The sequence below is a fragment of the Microtus ochrogaster genome, unplaced genomic scaffold (genome assembly GCF_000317375.1).
Source record: "Microtus ochrogaster isolate Prairie Vole_2 unplaced genomic scaffold, MicOch1.0 UNK2, whole genome shotgun sequence".
NCBI lineage: Eukaryota > Metazoa > Chordata > Mammalia > Rodentia > Cricetidae > Microtus > Microtus ochrogaster.
The window spans coordinates 20,774,433-20,792,665 of record NW_004949100.1 but is presented as its reverse complement, the minus strand read 5'-3'; the positions used below and the strand labels follow the sequence as shown (position 1 = coordinate 20,792,665).

The 18,233-nt window shown below is 43.8% G+C and overlaps 1 protein-coding gene across 1 annotated transcript in view; it reads left to right on the top strand.

Annotated features, from left to right (window-relative positions):
* Positions 1–14,355, top strand: part of Mtr (5-methyltetrahydrofolate-homocysteine methyltransferase) — a 78,349-nt gene extending 63,994 nt beyond the window's left edge. Inside the window, exons 26-33 of the mRNA XM_013353137.2 lie at positions 267–365; positions 1,378–1,453; positions 3,948–4,103; positions 5,499–5,695; positions 8,829–9,029; positions 9,818–10,010; positions 11,260–11,372; positions 11,783–14,355. Of these exons, the coding sequence (XP_013208591.1) occupies positions 267–365; positions 1,378–1,453; positions 3,948–4,103; positions 5,499–5,695; positions 8,829–9,029; positions 9,818–10,010; positions 11,260–11,372; positions 11,783–11,869 (1,122 nt within the window). The 3' untranslated portion in view covers positions 11,870–14,355. The remainder of the gene's footprint in view (positions 1–266; positions 366–1,377; positions 1,454–3,947; positions 4,104–5,498; positions 5,696–8,828; positions 9,030–9,817; positions 10,011–11,259; positions 11,373–11,782) is intronic.
* The last annotated feature ends 3,878 nt before the right edge of the window (positions 14,356–18,233 follow it).

Sequence of the window (18,233 nt, the reverse complement as noted above, 5' to 3'; positions counted from 1 at the left end):
TTTATGTGGAATGATTACAGTAACCAGTATTACTGTATTCCACCGAGTTGAGTGTATCGTGAGGTATTATTGTGGGGCGGTGGTGGTGCTGGAGCCACAGTATGTGTATGGAGATCAGAGACAACTGTGGGAATTGGTTCTCTTCTTCTGGCATGGTTGTCAGACTGGCAGCAAGCATCTTCATCTGCTGAGCCATCTCACCAGCCTCAGAGGAGGTTATCTTCCTTTGCTGCCCTAGGGTTGTTGAGCTTTATCTTGCATTTCAGTGTTCTCAGCTGTTAGATGAAAATCTGAAAAATGACTACATTGAAGAAATACAGGAAGAGTATGAAGATATTAGACAGGATCATTATGAGTCTCTAAAGGTAAGTGATAAAAGCAGGTCTTGGCTCGTTTCAGATCAGAGTAATCCATGATTTTTCATGGATTTTACTATTTTACTATTTCCTAGTGTAAATCTGAGTTCTTTGGTATCTAAATTCCTGATTTTTTAAAATATTATAATGAATTGTAAGTAGGGCATGGACCTGCGTGCCTATAGTCCCAGCACTTAGATGTGGGTAAAAGGATCATGAGTTTAAAAGCCAGCCTGGGCTACCTATACCTAGCAAGACTATCTTTCAAAACACTTATGATTTTTTTTTAAAACTGTATTGAGTCAAACATTCTGGATCCTCAGTAGATATTAGGCTGTATGCCAGGCACTAGGGCTATGAGAAAGAGTAAAACACAAGCTCATGACATCCTAAAAATATGAGCTAAACCATTCCAAAGTGGTATTCTCAGACTCACTTTTAAGGGAAAAATGGAAGAAAATTCTTCAGCTTCTCCTGGTTATTGGCCTGACCTTGCCTGCTGTTCAGAATCATGTGCCTGGAATGGTCCCCTCTAGGCTTCAGGAACTCCATAGGATAGTTTCTCTGCTTGTCGGCCTTCCATCTTTGTGTGGGGCATTAAGAGAGTTGCTAGGAATGTGAATGAGGGAATAAACAATTGTTGTGCTTCTGAAGTGCTTGAGAGCCATAGGTTCTGCTGATGGCCTCTTTCCATTCTTCTTTTTGCCTATAGTTGACAGTTCCTTGGGTCTACCCTGCTCTGGTGCTCAGGGCAGTTAACTCCAAGTTCATGTGTCCTGAAAGAGGTGATCAGGGCTACAGGGTCAGTCTTAGAACCACAGTGAACATGGGTCACTCTTTACTCTCCTATTCTGGTGGCAGCATGAAGCCATATTGGTTGGGAAAGAATAAGGATTATTCTTTAGAAGCATTTGATTTTACTCATTTGTTTGTTTTGTTTGCAAAACTTTTTTGGTTATGTTTTCATTGTAGAGATAGAAAAGCTAAGAGGTTCTGACTAAATTACTGTTTTCTTCAACAGGAGAGAAAATACTTATCCCTAACTCAAGCCAGAAAAAATGGTTTCCATATCGATTGGCTGTCTGAACCTCACCCAGGTCTGTGGCTGTTGCTGGAGACAGCTAAGTGTGATAATTGACAATTTCCAGGAATGTTTGCAGTTGCTCAGCAACAAATGAACCTGCAAGTGAGCAGTTCTCAGTTGTGTGTAGGAATGAGTCACCCTAACTGAAAAGAAAGTAGATAGGAAGACCTGCTGGGTGCCACAAACTGTGGTGAGATGGAGTCACCGTGGCTTACTGGGTCCTTCAGATGACTCTCGAACAACCATGTTTATTGTCTTCATTTTAATTGAAGAAACTAATTTCAGACAATAACTTGAATGGTTGTCAAGCTTCTACCATCAGGTTTGTCTTCTGTAGCCTCAATGCTTCTCTGTGTTATGCTTACTTCTCAGCTGACCTGAGTTGCATGCAGGCCAAAGGATTCACTTGGAAGGTCTGAAATATAGAATAACTGCATTCACAGGTCTTGAAAACTGCAGCAATGCTGGATCCTTTTCCACTTTCTTTTTCTATTTCTGGATGCTTCCCTTTTCATTTTTCTTATGTTGTTTCTTCCCGTTTTATTTCTAGCTACCTTTCTTACCTCACATGGGTACTCACAAGGGAATAATAGAGTAAGATGTTTTGACAGGCTCAGAGAGACACGAGGTACAAATGCAAAACTGAGACAGTGTGAAGGGGGGTTCTGTTAACGGAATACAAATTTCCCAGGTAATGTCTGAAACCAGCTTTCAGTGCTTATGACATCTATGTTCTACACATGCTCAGCAGGGCCGAGAGAATTAAATTGGAAATGTAGGTGCTCTCAGTTCTAATTTCATTCCTGCTGGGTTCAGTGTGGTTTAGTGGAAAGAGTGCCAAATTGGGAGCTGGAAGGCCCGAGTGTTCATCCCTGCTTGACTCCTGGCTCTGAGTCACTGTTTGACCTTGAGTGTCTGTCTCCTACAGTTGACAGGTGCTGATGTGTAAAGGGGGATTATTTTATGGAAATATTGAAAGGTAAAATAAGATACTAATGTGAAAACCTTTGAAGAAATAGAAATCACTACAGCAGAGTGCATGCTGTGGTTTTTACTGTTTATCTTTTACTCTGAAATTGGTCTAGAAGCACCAGGACAAGTCATACACTAAATAAATAATTTGCTAGAAATACCCTGAGAAGGCCCACTATACTTGGTAGTGTTGGAGATACTTCCTGGATTGCCAATTTAACCCACATATGATGACATTACTAGGCTCTGCCCTCCTGCCTAAGGGATATGGGGTCCCAAGGTATGGCTTTTGAATTTTAAGGCTAGCCCAGTTGTCTTCAGGGAGCTATATGAAGTGAAGCCACTAAAAAATCAGGGCCTTTTTTCTGGATCTAGGGAAGTAGAGCCTGAAACATGAAACAGCCTTGGAACTCTGCCATGAAACTTGGTCAAGAGCAGCCCCACCATCAGCCCCAATTCCACAGCTGCAGGTCACTGTCTGCCTCCTAGCAAGAGGCCTCTTTGGTGTCAGTGTCAGTGGCCTCTCTTAAGTCTCCATGCAGACTTTATTAACAAGCGAACCCACACAGTAGTGGTTACAAGGCAGGAGCAGCCCTAAGAATCGTAGGAAGATGACAAAGCAGATGGGGAAGAGCTACTGTGGTGCAGGAAGGCAGAGGGTCCAGCTTAGAGCTCCTCTGCTCTCCTCTTTCTTCCTGAGAGGCCCATGTTCTTTAGGGCAGCTACTAACAGTGTAACAGCGAGTCCTCAGGTCTCTAATCACAGGGAAGCATGGTCACTCAGAGTTGGCAGTAGCACTGGCCCCTTGGCCTCTGGCCCAGTATCCATGTGGCATTGTATCCTTGGTGTCCTGAAATGTCTGAAGCACAGTCTGCCTATAGAGTCCCTAGAATTATATATGTTATCATATGTTTCAGACTTGAGATGCAGAGAACAATTTTTGAACACCTGTGTGTTTCCATTACTCAATCTAAGAAAAAAACTTCATCTTCTTTTACAAGATCAGATATTTATCCATAGCGGCAGTCCTGTATTTATCCCTCCACTTGTAGAAATAGCCACAGTTTGGAGTTTGGGACTTCATTTCTGTATATGCCCTCACACTGTGTGTGTGTGTGTGTGTGTGTGTGTGTGTGTGTGTGTGTGTGTGTGTGTGTGCGCGCGCGCGCATGTTTGTACACTTCATATAAGAAGTGTGCTGCACGTGTCCTTCTGCAGTAGTCTCTTAACAGTGCCATTATCTGTATACATGGAAGTGAACTAAAGGCTTCCTTTTTTTCTTAGACATGGTAGGGATGAAAGGGTTGAGGGAAGAATTTCCAGCATGGGGTAGTCAGTCAGCTGCATGGGGAAGTTCCTCCTCCGTGATAATTTAAAGTTCTGCTCTTGGTAAGACAACTCCTACAGGCGACAGGAGGGAGGCAGACGTGGGAGTAAGCTGCACAGTGAGGAGCAGGGAAGGACACTTCAGTGTATATCCGTGTGAGTGCTCTCCCAGCTGGTGTGGCATTGACAGCTGTGCTTCTTTGCTCTAGTGAAGCCCACATTTCTTGGGACCCAGGTCTTTGAAGACTACAACCTGCAAAAGCTGGTGGACTACATTGACTGGAAGCCTTTCTTTGATGTCTGGCAGCTCCGGGGCAAGTACCCGAATAGAGGCTTCCCCAAGATATTTAACGACAAAACAGTAGGTTAGTAAGTCCTTTCTGCTTGGCCTGCGGGGTGTGGTATGTGACTCTCAAGGTGGTCCGAGAGGGCGCACTAAGTGTTTAGTTTACACAGGATATAGCCGCTGCCATATTGCTCCCCGACTCAGCCTTTACAGGAGGCTTGCCCTTATTACATCAGGTAAATGTGGCCTTTTATTCACTCAGTCTTCAAATGGACTCCCTGACATCACTACACACTGGTCTCTGCTCGGCACAGGCAGACAAAAAGGCGAGAATCCTGTGACTGAGTACTGGCTCACCGGCATGGCTGACAGTGCTGGGTTTTTGCTGGGTTCTTGCTGTGGGCTCAGCCTGGGATCCATCTCACATCGGGGGGCTAGATCTCCCGCAGGAGATTAGAGGAGATTAGAGTGGGCTTCCTGGAGGTGGTGGTACTTGAACTGTTATTGAAGATTCCATGGGAATTGCGGAGACTAGACCTAGGGATAGATAGGAAGCAGAAATAGAAAGGAACATGTCAAACCGAGGAGAATGAAGCCTTGGACTTGGGGGGCCATGTGGGGAGCTGCACATCACATTTACCCGGAACATTCAGGGAAGGAGGGAGACTCAGCATGTTAGAAATGAGAAGTGAGTTAATCATGAATTGCTCCCCTCACTTGTCTTGGGTAGCTTCAGCCCCACCCAACTCCTAGAGACATGGGAGAAGGAGTGCTGGTGAACAGTGAGGTCCGGGCTGGAGAGAGCCGGGGAATCCAGATACACATCAGCTTTTGGAGGTCCTAGGCATGTTAGGATGTTGAGACCCAAGTACTTACTGGTATCCAGGAGGATTAGGTAAGGGGCTTCTTACTGTACTGTCCTTGTGCCACCACAGCTAGCTAGAAGGGACCATGGAACTGCCCTTCATACAGGTAGGGCAGCACAGTGTTGTCCACTGAGAGCTAATGGGAACTGATGGAAGATGTCCCAGAACAGATCTGGTGCCTACCATGCAAGTGCTGAAGCTATTCAGATATAGCACCGATGCCATTTAAGAGAATCTGGGCCACGCGTCCCAGCTCACCCTGTTTCCTCCCCATGTATCACTGTGAAGTTAATGGGGTTATAGTGGAATGCCAGTTCGTGCCCTCTTTCTGACAAGACTGTTTTGGATGCCATTGATTTCGTTCTCTGGATTCTACTAACTGGGAAAATATAAACAGATTGACCTAGAGGAGGCACACTGTGGGGATGCATTTCTTGGTCCCACTAGCCACTGTGTACTCTGCTCCAGGCTGTGCCCATGGCAGACCTGAGAGTCTTTGTGAGAATGCAGAAGAGGGTAGAGAAGGGAGAAGCAGCAGTGTTAAAAAGGAATGGTTGTTTGCAGGTTACTATTGGCGTCTTTAAATAAATTCTTGTATTTTTTAATAGGTAAAGAAGCCAGAAAGGTATATGATGATGCTCAGAATATGCTGAACATACTGATAAGTCAAAAGAAACTCCATGCCAGGGGTGTAGTTGGATTCTGGCCAGCACAGAGTGTCCAGGATGACATCCACTTGTATGCAGAGGGTGTGGTACCCCAGGCTTCAGAGCCCATAGCCACCTTCTATGGGCTGAGGCAGCAGGTATGAAATGCGTGTGGACGATGAGTGCACTGCTTTGACTCTCAGGCTTAGCAACTGTACTAAGTGTAGTAAGTGAGAATTAAATAAGAAATCTGAGCCTTTTATCTGTACCATTGCATCCCAGACAGCCCTCCTAGGCCTGAGTCCTAAGCATTTGTGTGGATGGAGAGAAGGCATGGGTGTCCATGAAGTCGGGTAGGGGTTCATAGTAGTGACTACAGATAGATATGGAACCGTGCTGCTAGCCTAGCTGTCATACGCTTGTGTTTTCAGTCTTTCAACCCCATATCTCATGAAACTAGGGGCATTTTACTTTCCCTAGCAATTGCTTTTCATCTGAGTATTCTATTAGAGACTGTTATGTGGCTTATTGTCTCAAAGGGAAGTCTGGCGGGGACAAATACCCCAGAATGTCCACCCTGCCAGGTGCTGAATAGGGAGTAAGATAACCATAGTTAACTGTTTCATGGTGGTGTTGTCAGGCAGTTTATGTCTCTGTTTTACAGAGGAGAAAAAAACGGGCAGAGGGAGCTGGCACTGAGCTTTGTGTGCAGAGAGGCAAGAGCAAGCCCCCTTGAGTGTGTCCTGGATATATTCTCCTTGTAGCAGTTTCCAGTGTACACTGTCTGTGTTTTGTCTTTGCCTCACCTTTAAAAATGGCAGGAACCATGCAAAGACTTTAGCTGCTATAGATACAATTGTCTCAATGAAGAATTGGAGCTAGAATTTAATAATTAGCAGTAAATTACTTTCTTTGGTTTTACTCATATTTTTAGTGATTAAAATTGGTAGGGTTGCCTTTATCATAATGCAAATTATAATGACAGGGTTTTAATAGTAACAATGGATGGGATTCTTAAATTTGAGCCTTGATACCATAAGGGGTTATGTGAGAACAATTTCAGCTTTACTGTATGTGCTCAGGCCTAGACACCACAGATACAGAGCAGGGACTTCCAGTGCTGAGCTCTGGCCCTTCCTTACTAGGGAATCATGAGCTTATCTTTGACTGGTATAAGGCCAGACACCTTTGCTGGGCTCTTTTCTTTCATCCTCCAGTCCTTGGTTTTCCTCTGCTGACTTCACTTCACAGTCAACTAAATACTGTTGTGTTGTGATATAAGGGCATTTACCACCATTATTCTTAGCTTACTCTTTTAGTAGTTCCTAGAGAGGGGAGCTGGACCGTGGATACGTATTGTCTGTGATACATTTATTAGGAGATGATCTGCAGGGCACTGAGAAACTGTAGCTGAGCACCCCATTCATTACCCTGGGAGTCTTTTGTTCAGAGGATCTTTGATTGTCATCCCTTCTGAGGCACAGTGGGACCAGTGATCTGTCCTACTGCAGAGTAGCTTTGTGTCTCTCTCTTGCTTTTTTTCTTTTCTTTTTTTAATCAAAGAACAGTAGAGTACCACTGGAAAATGACTGACCTCTTTCTGAGCTCTGGAACACTCATGCCTTCTGACCTGCAGCCACTGGCTTATTCTCTACCCAGGGTCAGACTATACTTGCTCTCGTGTCTAACAACTGACTTAGAAGATTCTGGATGACTGCTCTTTGATTAATTGATCCGTCTAGAGCAGTACCATGTCTCTAGGAGCATTTGTTGTCCTCTCCTGGATCAGCCATATCACTGGCTGAGCCTGTGGGGTCAAATTTTATGTCTCAGATTTCTTGCCTGTGAAATGGAGCTTGAGGATCACTTCCTTCACTGGATTGCTGAGAGCTAAATTAGCATCCTAGAAAGAACAACAAAGTGTTAAGTACTTAGGAAGTATTAGTTATAAGTTACTAACTTTTATTGACCGTGGTGTGTATAAGACTTTGATAGTTTCATACCAGGGAAGGATCAGTTACCAGCTGAGAGTAAAACACTGGAAGATGGACACCTGTGTTGTGGAAACAGACAGAGAAAAATAGGTGTAGGGGTGTGTGTGTGTGTGTGTGTGTGTGTGTGTGTGTGTGTGTGTGTGTGTGTGTGAGTGATTTTGCAACAGGGTTTCATGTGTCCCGGGCTGGCCTCAAACTTGATGTGTCATTAAGGAACCTTAAATTTTTAATCTCAGTGCATGCTGAAATTACAGACCTGCAAGATTGTACCTGGCTTATGTGGTACTGGGGATCAAACATAGAGTTTTGTACATTCTGGGCAGGCATTTTTCCAACTATGATTTCTGGCCCTGGACAGAGTCTTTGTATTCAGACTATATTAGTGTATTCTCAGAAGTCTCCTGACAAACCATGGTGGACAACACCGGGCCTATATGCGCTTGACCTCAGCAGTTTGTTAACTCTTATTTGTTGATGCACAGTGAAGGCTGATACCTTTATCAGGCTCTTCTCAAACATGCTCATCTGAATTGAAAACACTCTGGAACAGTAATGTTTAATCTACCTATGATTATTTAAGGTTCTGATTCCTAGCATAGTGCCTACAGGTATTTATAACTGTTTAGTCTGTATGTATATGAGCAAATCAACTAGTTTCCTAATTGTATATGCTACATCATGTCATGTATTTTTTTAAAATGTCTGTTTTCTGTTGCTATAATGGAATATTTGAGACTGGAGATTTATAAAGAAAAATTCTTATTTTGGTTCATTGTTCTGGTTGTTAAGTCTAAGATCAGGCAGCCACATCTGGTGAGAATCATGTGCTGCCTTGTAGCATGGCAAAAGTCAGAAGAAAAGAAGCACATGGGCAAGTGAGAAAGGAAGGCTGAATTCCAGTAATAGCCAACCCATTCTGCAAGAAAAACAGTAATTCTGTCCTGTCTCCAGGTTCCTACCCATAGGTTCCTGCATTGGTTTCGTCCCTTAGGTCCCTCAATGATGGTCTGTGACATAGAAGTGTAAACCAAAAAGTCATATACTGCAGTGCCCCTGTGCCCCACATGGCTATGTTGAGTAATTGTGGTTTAGTATATACTAAACCGTAGCCATTTGTTTATTTAGCACGGATCTATTGCATACTCACAGTATGCCAGACACCGTTTTGAGTGCTGTGGTAGAGCTGAATGAAGCATGAAGGCATTCTGTGCCCTGAGACTGACAGTCATTTTTTACTCTACTATGTGCTGATGCTGTGGCCATGCTAATGACCTCTCTGCCAATGCTTGGGTTTAAGGCTGAGAAGGACTCTTCCAGTACAGACCCCTACCACTGCCTCTCAGACTTCATTGCTCCTCTGCATTCTGGTGTCCGCGACTACTTGGGTCTGTTTGCTGTTGCCTGCTTTGGGGTTGAAGACCTGAGTAAAGCCTACGAGGATGATGGCGATGACTACAGCAGCATCATGGTGAAGGCACTGGGGGACCGGCTGGCAGAGGTAAGGCATTGACAGATACTGGGGTGCTGAGGTAGAGAGTGGGTGTTGGAACTTTCATGACAATGTCAGAAAACCTAGCTGCCTTTAGAATTTATGTCATTGCATACTTGAGCTAGATGCTGCTGGCTTTAACATGACCTATAGTTTTAAGTCCTGTGTCTCCCAAATGCCACTCATATGCCATCTTTTAGCAAAGAGAAACCTCCAGTGCTTGACTAGTTGGTTGTTGCCCTCCAGAGACTTGACCTTATCTCTGAATTAGTCTTCTTTTGATTACTGTGATAACCCCCAGAATTAAAATCAGATTTCTGCTTTAGAGTCCTTTCTATTTTTTTTTTTTTTTGTTTTTTTGTTTTTTTGTTTTTTCGAGACAGGGTTTCTCTGTGGCTTTGGAGCCTGTCCTGGAACTAGCTCTGTAGACCAGGCTGGTCTCGAACTCACAGAGATCCGCCTAATGTTGGCAACTTCTGTAGCTGCATGTGGGGTGAGGAGGCCAAAATGTGAGAAGTCCTAGCTCCCCTTTGTTTTGAGCAGGCCATAGAGAATGCCGCTCTGTGGTCCCAGTACTCTTCTGGTAAAACTATGGCCCCATTGACTTCAGGCAAATGTCCTAGAGTTCTAGATTACTGAATGTGGTACTTCAGAACTCTGTTGAGGACACCATGGCTTCTCAGGGCAGCTAATGAAAGTGCAGTTTTCCTGACTGTGGCCAGGTGGGGAAAGTGTTCTGTGTGGAGGTCACAGGTTGCTTCTGCTTGATTGTGCCCCTCTCTCTTCTGTGTTCCCAGGCCTTTGCAGAGGAGCTCCATGAGAGAGTTCGCCGAGAACTGTGGGCTTACTGCAGTACTGAGCAGTTGGATGTTACAGACTTGCGCAAACTCCGATATGAGGGCATCCGGCCAGCTCCTGGTTACCCCAGCCAGCCTGACCATACTGAGAAGCTCACCATGTGGAGACTGGCCAACATTGAGCAGGCTACAGGTATGTGGGAGACAGTGAGCTCCTGTCCTTGCTCATTGAGTCCATGCACATGAAGTTAAAGTTTTTATAAAATAGGAGAACTTAGAATGAAATCATCCCTGATCCCATCCTTCCTCACTGGATCTGTTCTGGTAATTTACTTCCAGAGTACAGCCTTGCATTTTTCCTGAACTATTTTAGACTTAGTAGGTTAAACTGTTGACTGTTGCTGTATCCTAGAAGGGGATTTACCTAGGTCTCCTTTCTTCCTCCTGCCTTTCCTACCCTAGTTTTCTGGTTTTGGTACAATAGCTAGTGACCAGTTTCTGTCCTGTTGGCAGTGTCTTCTGCCTGCTCAGGCTTGCGCTGCTTGCTGATGGCTGTTTCTAGCTCTAAACTGGCAAGCTCCCAGCCTTCCCTTAGCTCTCTCACTTTCCTTTACTTGTTAGTAACATTTATGCTCCTCTGCAGTCATCATCCCCTCTTAAATTTGCTCTGTGGGTTGAGTCTCAGAGTTGAAATTAGAAGTTGACCTGTGCTCTGTTGAGACCTTTGTGCTTGACTCAGGGCAGAGTCAGTGATTGTTCTGAGGCTGCATTATCCCATCCTTGCTGCATAGTTTGTGATGTTGAGAGGACTCAGTTAAATCACAAGCCCAGTAGGATTAACCAGTCATAATTAGCTATTAAAGCTGGTGAAGTTGAATCCATATCACAGGAAGAAACTGAGAGTATCACTGGATTTGGGTCTGCAGAAATGGCTCAGAGAGTCTCAACATCTAGGTGTGAGCACGGTGTCCTGTGAGTGAGCTAGAGATGATTAGAAAGTATTCAGCATTGTGGTTCCAAGTTCTTGTCCATGGAGTGAGTAGTGCAGAGTAACAGTCCTGAGAACGCCTCATTCTCTGTGCTTTTGTGGGCTGCTTCTTCATTCCTGCTACCCACTGACCTCATAGAGTCATGGGGAGCTGTGGGGATTCTCTTACTGCCAGGGCTAGCAGTCCTACCTGAGAAGACTCAGCGTAGAGACAAATTGGAGCCTCTACAACTGATCACATGTAGCTGGGGAGAAGGATTGCAGTCTTTTCCAGGCTTGCTCTTACCGGATATAATATGCGGGTCCTTCCACCTGGCAAGAATTTGCTAGACACTATGATTGGAGCTTCTTGCTGTATCAGTGTGTCTCCCTAGATGGCATGAGTTTACTTGGTGCTCACTCAGTCTGTTAGTACCCTGCCTGGGCACTGATTGCTTCCTGTGCTTCTCTTCAGGCATCAGTTTGACAGAATCCTTGGCGATGGCACCTGCTTCAGCAGTATCAGGCCTCTATTTCTCCAATGTAAAGTCCAAATATTTTGCTGTGGGCAAAGTTTCCAAAGATCAGGTAAGCATGTGACTTCTCTAGATAACTGTCTTTAAAATCGACCCGGAGGACCCATTTTATATGACAATGAAGTGATGTGATGTGTGTGTCTGGGGGGGGGGTTGTGAATAAACTCACCTCAGTTTGTGTCTTAATTTGATTTGAGCCCATTATCCTGTTTCTAGCCTTCTCTTTCTATCCATGGTAAACACACAAACTCACACACCTATTAGTTTCTAAGCAGCCGACATTTGCTACTTGTTTTTTGCCTAGGGAGTAAGACAGGTGGGCAGACAGAAAATGTGTTAGCTCAGTAGATTGCTGTTAAGACAAGATACGCCAGGTACTTAATGTTTATTCCAAAGTCTATGGAAACTCAGACCAAAAAGATTTAGCACTTTGGTTTAACAAGATGATTCTGTCTTTTACAGATTGAAGATTATGCTTTGAGGAAGGACATGCCTGTGGCCGAGGTGGAGAAATGGCTTGGCCCTATTCTGGGATATGATACAGACTGACTTCTTTCTTTGTTGTGCTTTTTTTTTCCTGTTCTTTTTCTTTTTTTCTTTAAAACCTTTATGTTTGCTGACCTCAAGGTGGTACAATCCAGAGTGCCTTAGAAATAACAACAAAAGCACCTGTGCGCCTGCTGGCCTCCCCCACTGCCATTGTTGGAAGGCTGGTTGGTGGCACCTGATGTAGAGCAGGTCTTCTGGGGTCCTAGAACATCAGTACTTCTTCAGGGACCTTAAATGAGGTGCATCAAGGTGCCAGGGCTCATGGTGTCGTTAGGTTGTTAGACTTGGAGCAAGCAGAGACGTCTTTTGCATTTCAAAGCAAGTCAACTAGCTTTTCCCCATTTTTGCCTTTGACCTAGGAGGGCACTTGTACCTGTTTTTTGTTGTTTGTTTGTTTTTATTGTTTTCTCACATTCAAAAAAGGTCCTGAAAATAAGTTGAATAGGGGAATGTATAGAGAAATGTGACATTTCAATCTAAGTGTTTCAACAGTAGACTTGGACAGGGAGGAAGGTGTTCCTCTCTTTTCTCCTGCAAGACAATATTTTCTCAGGTTCAACTAACTGACTGTAGAATTCTCTGGCAGAGGCATACTCGCTGCTAGCTGGACAGAAATACTGGCACTGTTTGCCCTGGTGTGCTGGTGTTGCTAGGCACAGTCACATTTTCCATGCTTGTCGTTTCATGGTCCCTTGCACTAGTGGAAAAATGGAAGAGAAAAAAAGTGACTTCCAAGGGTATTATTTAACATCTACTGTCCTCAGAATGAGTAGGTTCTCAGCTGAGCTCTGGTATTTGTGCAGAACTTGTGGGTGGCTAAGCCATGCAGTTCTTTGCCTGCGCCTGACTCCAAACTTACATATTTTGGATATACTATACTGTCTTGCTCTTTGTTATTTCTGAAAATATTGTTCAGAGCATTAGGCTCTGAAAACAAGACTTCAACATCAACTTCGCTGTGTAACTTCCATGTGACATAAACCAAGTGCTCAGTCTTCCCAGCCTTGTCTGCTCATCTATAAAATGAGAACAGTGATCTTAATTTCTGTCTCGTTGGATGAGGTTTAAGCAGGATTGTGCATAGGGACAGTTCAGATACACACAGATGTCTAAGTGGAGGTTGTAGAGCTCTGTAGTCTTAGCACTATAGGTCCTCATGAAAAGAAGAAGAGCTCAAAAGAGGAGGTAGTATAGGGAAATATGTGTGGGAAGAAGGAAAGAAAAAAAAGAAATTGTCTCCATTTTGCTGCTTGCTCTGCTGCCTGCTGTAGAGGCTAGTTTTATGGAACAGAGGCTGGGAATAGGGAGAGTTTTATTGGTAATTATTTCTCCTTCGGGCCATTCACCTCCATTCATAATGAACACACATGGGAACAGTCTTTTTCCCCCCCACAGTTGATTCTCTTCTCTCATGCATGATCTTTTCACAATATTTGGACTTTCATGTACCAGTTATTTTTCTTCTACTTACACTTAATGCAGTGACATTAAGGAAAGTGTATTTTTCATCTCTTACCACTGGTGTCTTACTAGATCTAGAGGCCTTCCTGTGGGGTTATCTTCTCTGGTTTAGACAGTGTTGACTGCTCCAAATTCTTACTCATATCCCTCCCTTGACATAATTGTTGGTCTTTTATATTTATGGTCGTTTCTCAGCCATTTCTTTCTTAAAGTTTTTTTTCTACCTGCTTACATTCTTAAATTCTGTTACTCGTTGCTTTCCCAGCCTTTTGTTTCAGAGGATGATCTCTTCTGTCCAGTACCTCAGGCTCTTCCATCCTTAATTCTTGCTCCCTAAGAGGAAGGTTACCACCTCAGCTGAAGGAGTGCATGAGGCATCTGATAGTGGAATATCCCAAACCTTGCTTCTGTGTATCTCATCTGCTCTCCAGTATGTTCAGTAGTAAAGACTGGTTGGTGCTGCCCAGTCAGCAGGTTGCAAGGTCACTCCATACTGTCTCTCTCTAGGACAGTTTGCTCAAAAACGTGTTGAACTGGCAGTAGAAGTACTGGTTCTTCCCTGATTGCCTCATATTTTAGGATCTGAAGAATAAAGATGGAACGGCAGGGAAGGCACAGATGAGGACCTGTGAATAGAGATTAAAGCTAATACAGACGCCAGAGTCTTTCACATTGAGCTATGAAGTCAAGACTCCATCAGCAGTTCTAGCTGAGATCATGTTGAAGACAAGCAGACAAGCAAAGGATCAGAAGTGGTCAGGTACTTCTGTAAATGAAGAAAGGTTTAGGGAACTTGTCTGACAATACATGAAGCTTTAGTGTAAAAATGGCTTAAGTCATTGCTGTCAAAAGTTAAGGACTTTAGATAAATGAATGACTTAAGCGAGAAGACCTTTTTGTAATGACATGATACTTTATTGATGCTTTGGGAATTTCACATCATGCACCCCAGCCCCACTCACCTCTCTATCTCCATATCCACTCCTCACCACTGCAGTGTTCCTTCCCTAAAAGACCCCCCCCCCCAAAAAATTAATTTAAAACAAAGCAAACAGATTCAGTCTGCACTTCACTGTCTGGGATAGCTGGCCCTGTCCCTTGTTGGATGTTGCAGCAGGAAAGCTGGCCTTGCCCATCATGGAAGAGCTGACCCTTGCACTTGAGCTGGCTTCTTCCTTCACCTCACCCGAGGGGAGTCCTAGAGACCCAAACTGAACATCTTAGCCACCACTCAGACCCACATTCTGAGCTTTGGGTTGGTCCACCCTAACACTCACCCCACCTACGACCTGCTGGAGTTTGTTAAGGAACTGGTCCTACAGAACGATAACTACAGGGTCTCCATGACTCGGGGCAACAGCAGGATATCTGAGGAGTGTCAGTGAGGGTCCAGTGATGGTGTGCCAGAGGCCTTGAACTAGACCAGTGGCTCATTGCAATGAATATTTGTAATGGGACTGATTGGACAAAAGGGTATAATGCATGACACACCCACTGCAGCTCCCAGTGCTATTAGGAGGAATGAAGAGGTGTTTGCTTTGAGAGCGTATTTTTTTTTTTTAAGTAACTGATAAGGGATAGTAACCAGAATGTATAGAAATTTTGTACTCGAAAAAAGAATAGGAAAGCCGTCTCATGAGGCTGGTAAGCAGATGTTTTGTGGTGAGAAGTGTGAGATTCTGCTTCTGTAACATTTGCAGGACCATCTGTAGTCATACATGCTTCACATCACTGCTTGAGAATTGTTACACCTCACAGATGGGAACATCTGCAGAGTGCATGTGGGCAGAGCTCCTCGTCATGTTCAACCATGTCTTATGTTTTAGCCATGGCGGTGTAGTCATGTTAGTAACGGATAACTGAAGTTCTGTCCATGGGGGAGTGGTTTCCTAAGGTGCCCACGGGTACATGGTGCAGTGGAGGTGAGCACACTTGCCGATATGAGGGCAACCTTGTGACTGCTTAAAGCATGATGCCTAATTTTATTGATTTCAGACCAAAGAATATATGTGGTAGCTACATATGCTTTAAAGTCTTATAAAGTTACAGAAAATCCAAAAGTAAGCTTAGTGATAGATAGCCTGTGGGGGGAGGAGTAAAAAGGGCCGGAGAAGTACACAGCTGAATTATGAATAATTACTTCTTGGATATGAGGGTTATGGCTGTTTACAGCATTTTTGTATATTTTAGATAATGCTATATTTAATGTGTATTTAATATATTTTAAATAATAAAGTGGAATAGCAACCGCAAATCTTGTATGGTGACTTTGTATTGTATATATCAAACACTTTGGGAAGAATGGCACATTTTAGCTAGAAGAGTTGGGATGAAGCAGTGGGCAATTTGTACACCAAAATTATCTCTCAAAGCCTAGGTTTTGGTGGATGAGTGGGTGGTACCATATGCTAAGACAGATTGGAGTTGGGGTGCAGGGGTGAGTTTTGGAGATACGGGCTATGACTAGACTAAACAGCTTTGGTATCTAATCCACCTATTATGTGTGTCATGTCTGAAATAGTACTTGATCCTCAGGAATGGTCTACAGATACTCTGGCTCTGATACTTTGAAGTCCTCTAATGTAATTTTCAAAGTATCTCTTCAGCCTTTTTGGGGGAGGAGGGATGGGATTCCAAAAAGGTTTTCCACACAGCCCTGACTGTCCTGGAACACACTATGTAGACAGGGCTGGCCTCCATCTCAGAGATTTGCCTGCTCTGCCTCCTGAGATCTTAGATATCAGCATATCACTTTTTGTTCTTAAATTGATGATTTTGCTCTTTTCACTTGAAGAAAGCGCTGTGCAGCTTTTCTTTGATGCACCCGAGTTGCTAGTGCCACCACTCTAACTTTTTGTACAATGTTGTAGGAATTGATTGGTATTGCAGACAGCTACCAAGTGCAGATACACACACTGGACAAGGTCATTGATGTCCCTGGCAGGACAGTTGAATAGTGTGAGAGCTCATCTACTCAGGGTGGTATCCAGTTAGAAACTTATTTCTGGAATTTTTCATTTAATATATTTGGGCTGTTGTTTCTTTCTTTTTTTCTTTTAAACACTGCCTGGCCCATTAGTTCCAGCCTCTTATTGGCTAGCTCTTACATATTGATCTAGCCCATTTCTAATAATCTGTGTAGCCCACGAGGTGGCTTACCAGGGAAGATCTTAACCTGCGGCTCTGTCGGGTGGGAGAATCATGGCAACTGCCTGACTCGGCTTCTTTCTCCCAGCATTCTGTTCTGTCTACTCCACCTACCTAATTTTCTGTCCTATCAAAGGGCCAAGGCAGTCTCTTTATTTAACCAATGAAATTAACACAAAACAGAAGACTCTTCCCCCATCATTTCCCCTTAGCCTTGAGTTTACCTATTCTATGAAATGAAATAAGTATTGCTAATGAACTCATAATGCAGATCCACAGAACACCCTACAGCACAAAGCTTGAAGTGACTTGAACTTACGTCGGATTGTTTTGTACCTTCACCAGGAAAGTAACTCGAGGATATGATGTTTTACTTTGTAAGGTATGACTTCAGTGCCTACTTGTCTTAATCATGATTGATTAAAAATACTTGTTCTGACAGCTGGGGTCTGTGTGGGACTGAACTAGGCCCTTTGCATGTGGGTGATGGTTGTATAGCGGGGTCTGTTTCTGGGGCCTCTGGCAGTAGGACAGGATCTGTCACTGGTGCGTGAGCTAGCTTTTTGGAGCTTGTTCCCTATGGTAGGATGCCTTGCTCAGCCTTGATGCAGAGGGGAGGGCCTTGGTACCCCCTCAACTTAATGTGTCGGGCTTTGTTGACTCCCTATGGGAGGCTTTATCCTTTTGGAGGAGTGGATGGCTTGGGGGAGTTGAGGGGAACAGTGGTTGGTATGTAAAACGAATAAAACATTGAAAATAAATACCTGTTGTAATATGTGCAAAGCTGGTTAAACCGCCAGCAATGACAAAACATTTTCTAACCTGTTATGGTAAAAATTGCTCTTTAAGATGGGCATGGTGGTGCTCACTTTTAATCCCAGCACTCAGGAGACAGAGGCAGACCAAGCTCTGAGTTTGAGGTCAGCCTGGTCTACATGGTGAATTCCAGGATAGCCAGGGCTACACAGAGAAGCCCTGTCTAGTAGGAGGCAGGATTTCTCTTTAGATGAACATATGAAGAAAAATTTTAAGGATTCCAGGGAAAACACATTAGTGTCAAAATTAATACTCCTTTTCAGAAAATGTAACAACTTGTTACGAGACAGTAGTTTATCTAAAGCCTTTTTCTAGTTATTTCCAGGTTTTTCCTTCCATTTTTCTGGGTGAGTACTGACATCCATTTAAAAACTTGAGAGGGCTGAAGTATGTACAACAATCTCAGCAGAGGCAGGTCAGATATCTAGTCTGCTCAGTTCTCCAGCAGAATTAATTGTTGAGTAAAGGGGTTGAAAAATTGACGTGGTGGGTAAGAGCACTGGCTGATTTTCCAGAGGACCTGGGTTCAATACCCAGTGCCCACATGGCAGTTCATAACCACCAGTAACTCCAGTTCCAGGAGATCCAGTGCTCTTCTGGCCCCTGTGGGCACCAAGCATTCGTGTGGTACACAGACAGGTATGCAGACAGAACACCTATACTTGGGTAAAGGTTGGAATCAATTATGAATCAGTGAATTTACCACCTCCCCCAACAAGATGAGCAAATATACAGTAGGTGGAAGGAAGGGATGAGGATATACCTTTATAACTCTTTTGTCTCAGCTTTGCATTGAAGTCTGGGTTAAATTCTCTTATAATTAGAAAATTTAAAACTGCAAATGAGTTGAAAGCCAAATCATACTTAATATTTAATTCCTTACAGGTCAGATGAGCCCAAGAGAAAGACCCTGTGAAATATCTTCGTTTATTAAAAGTAA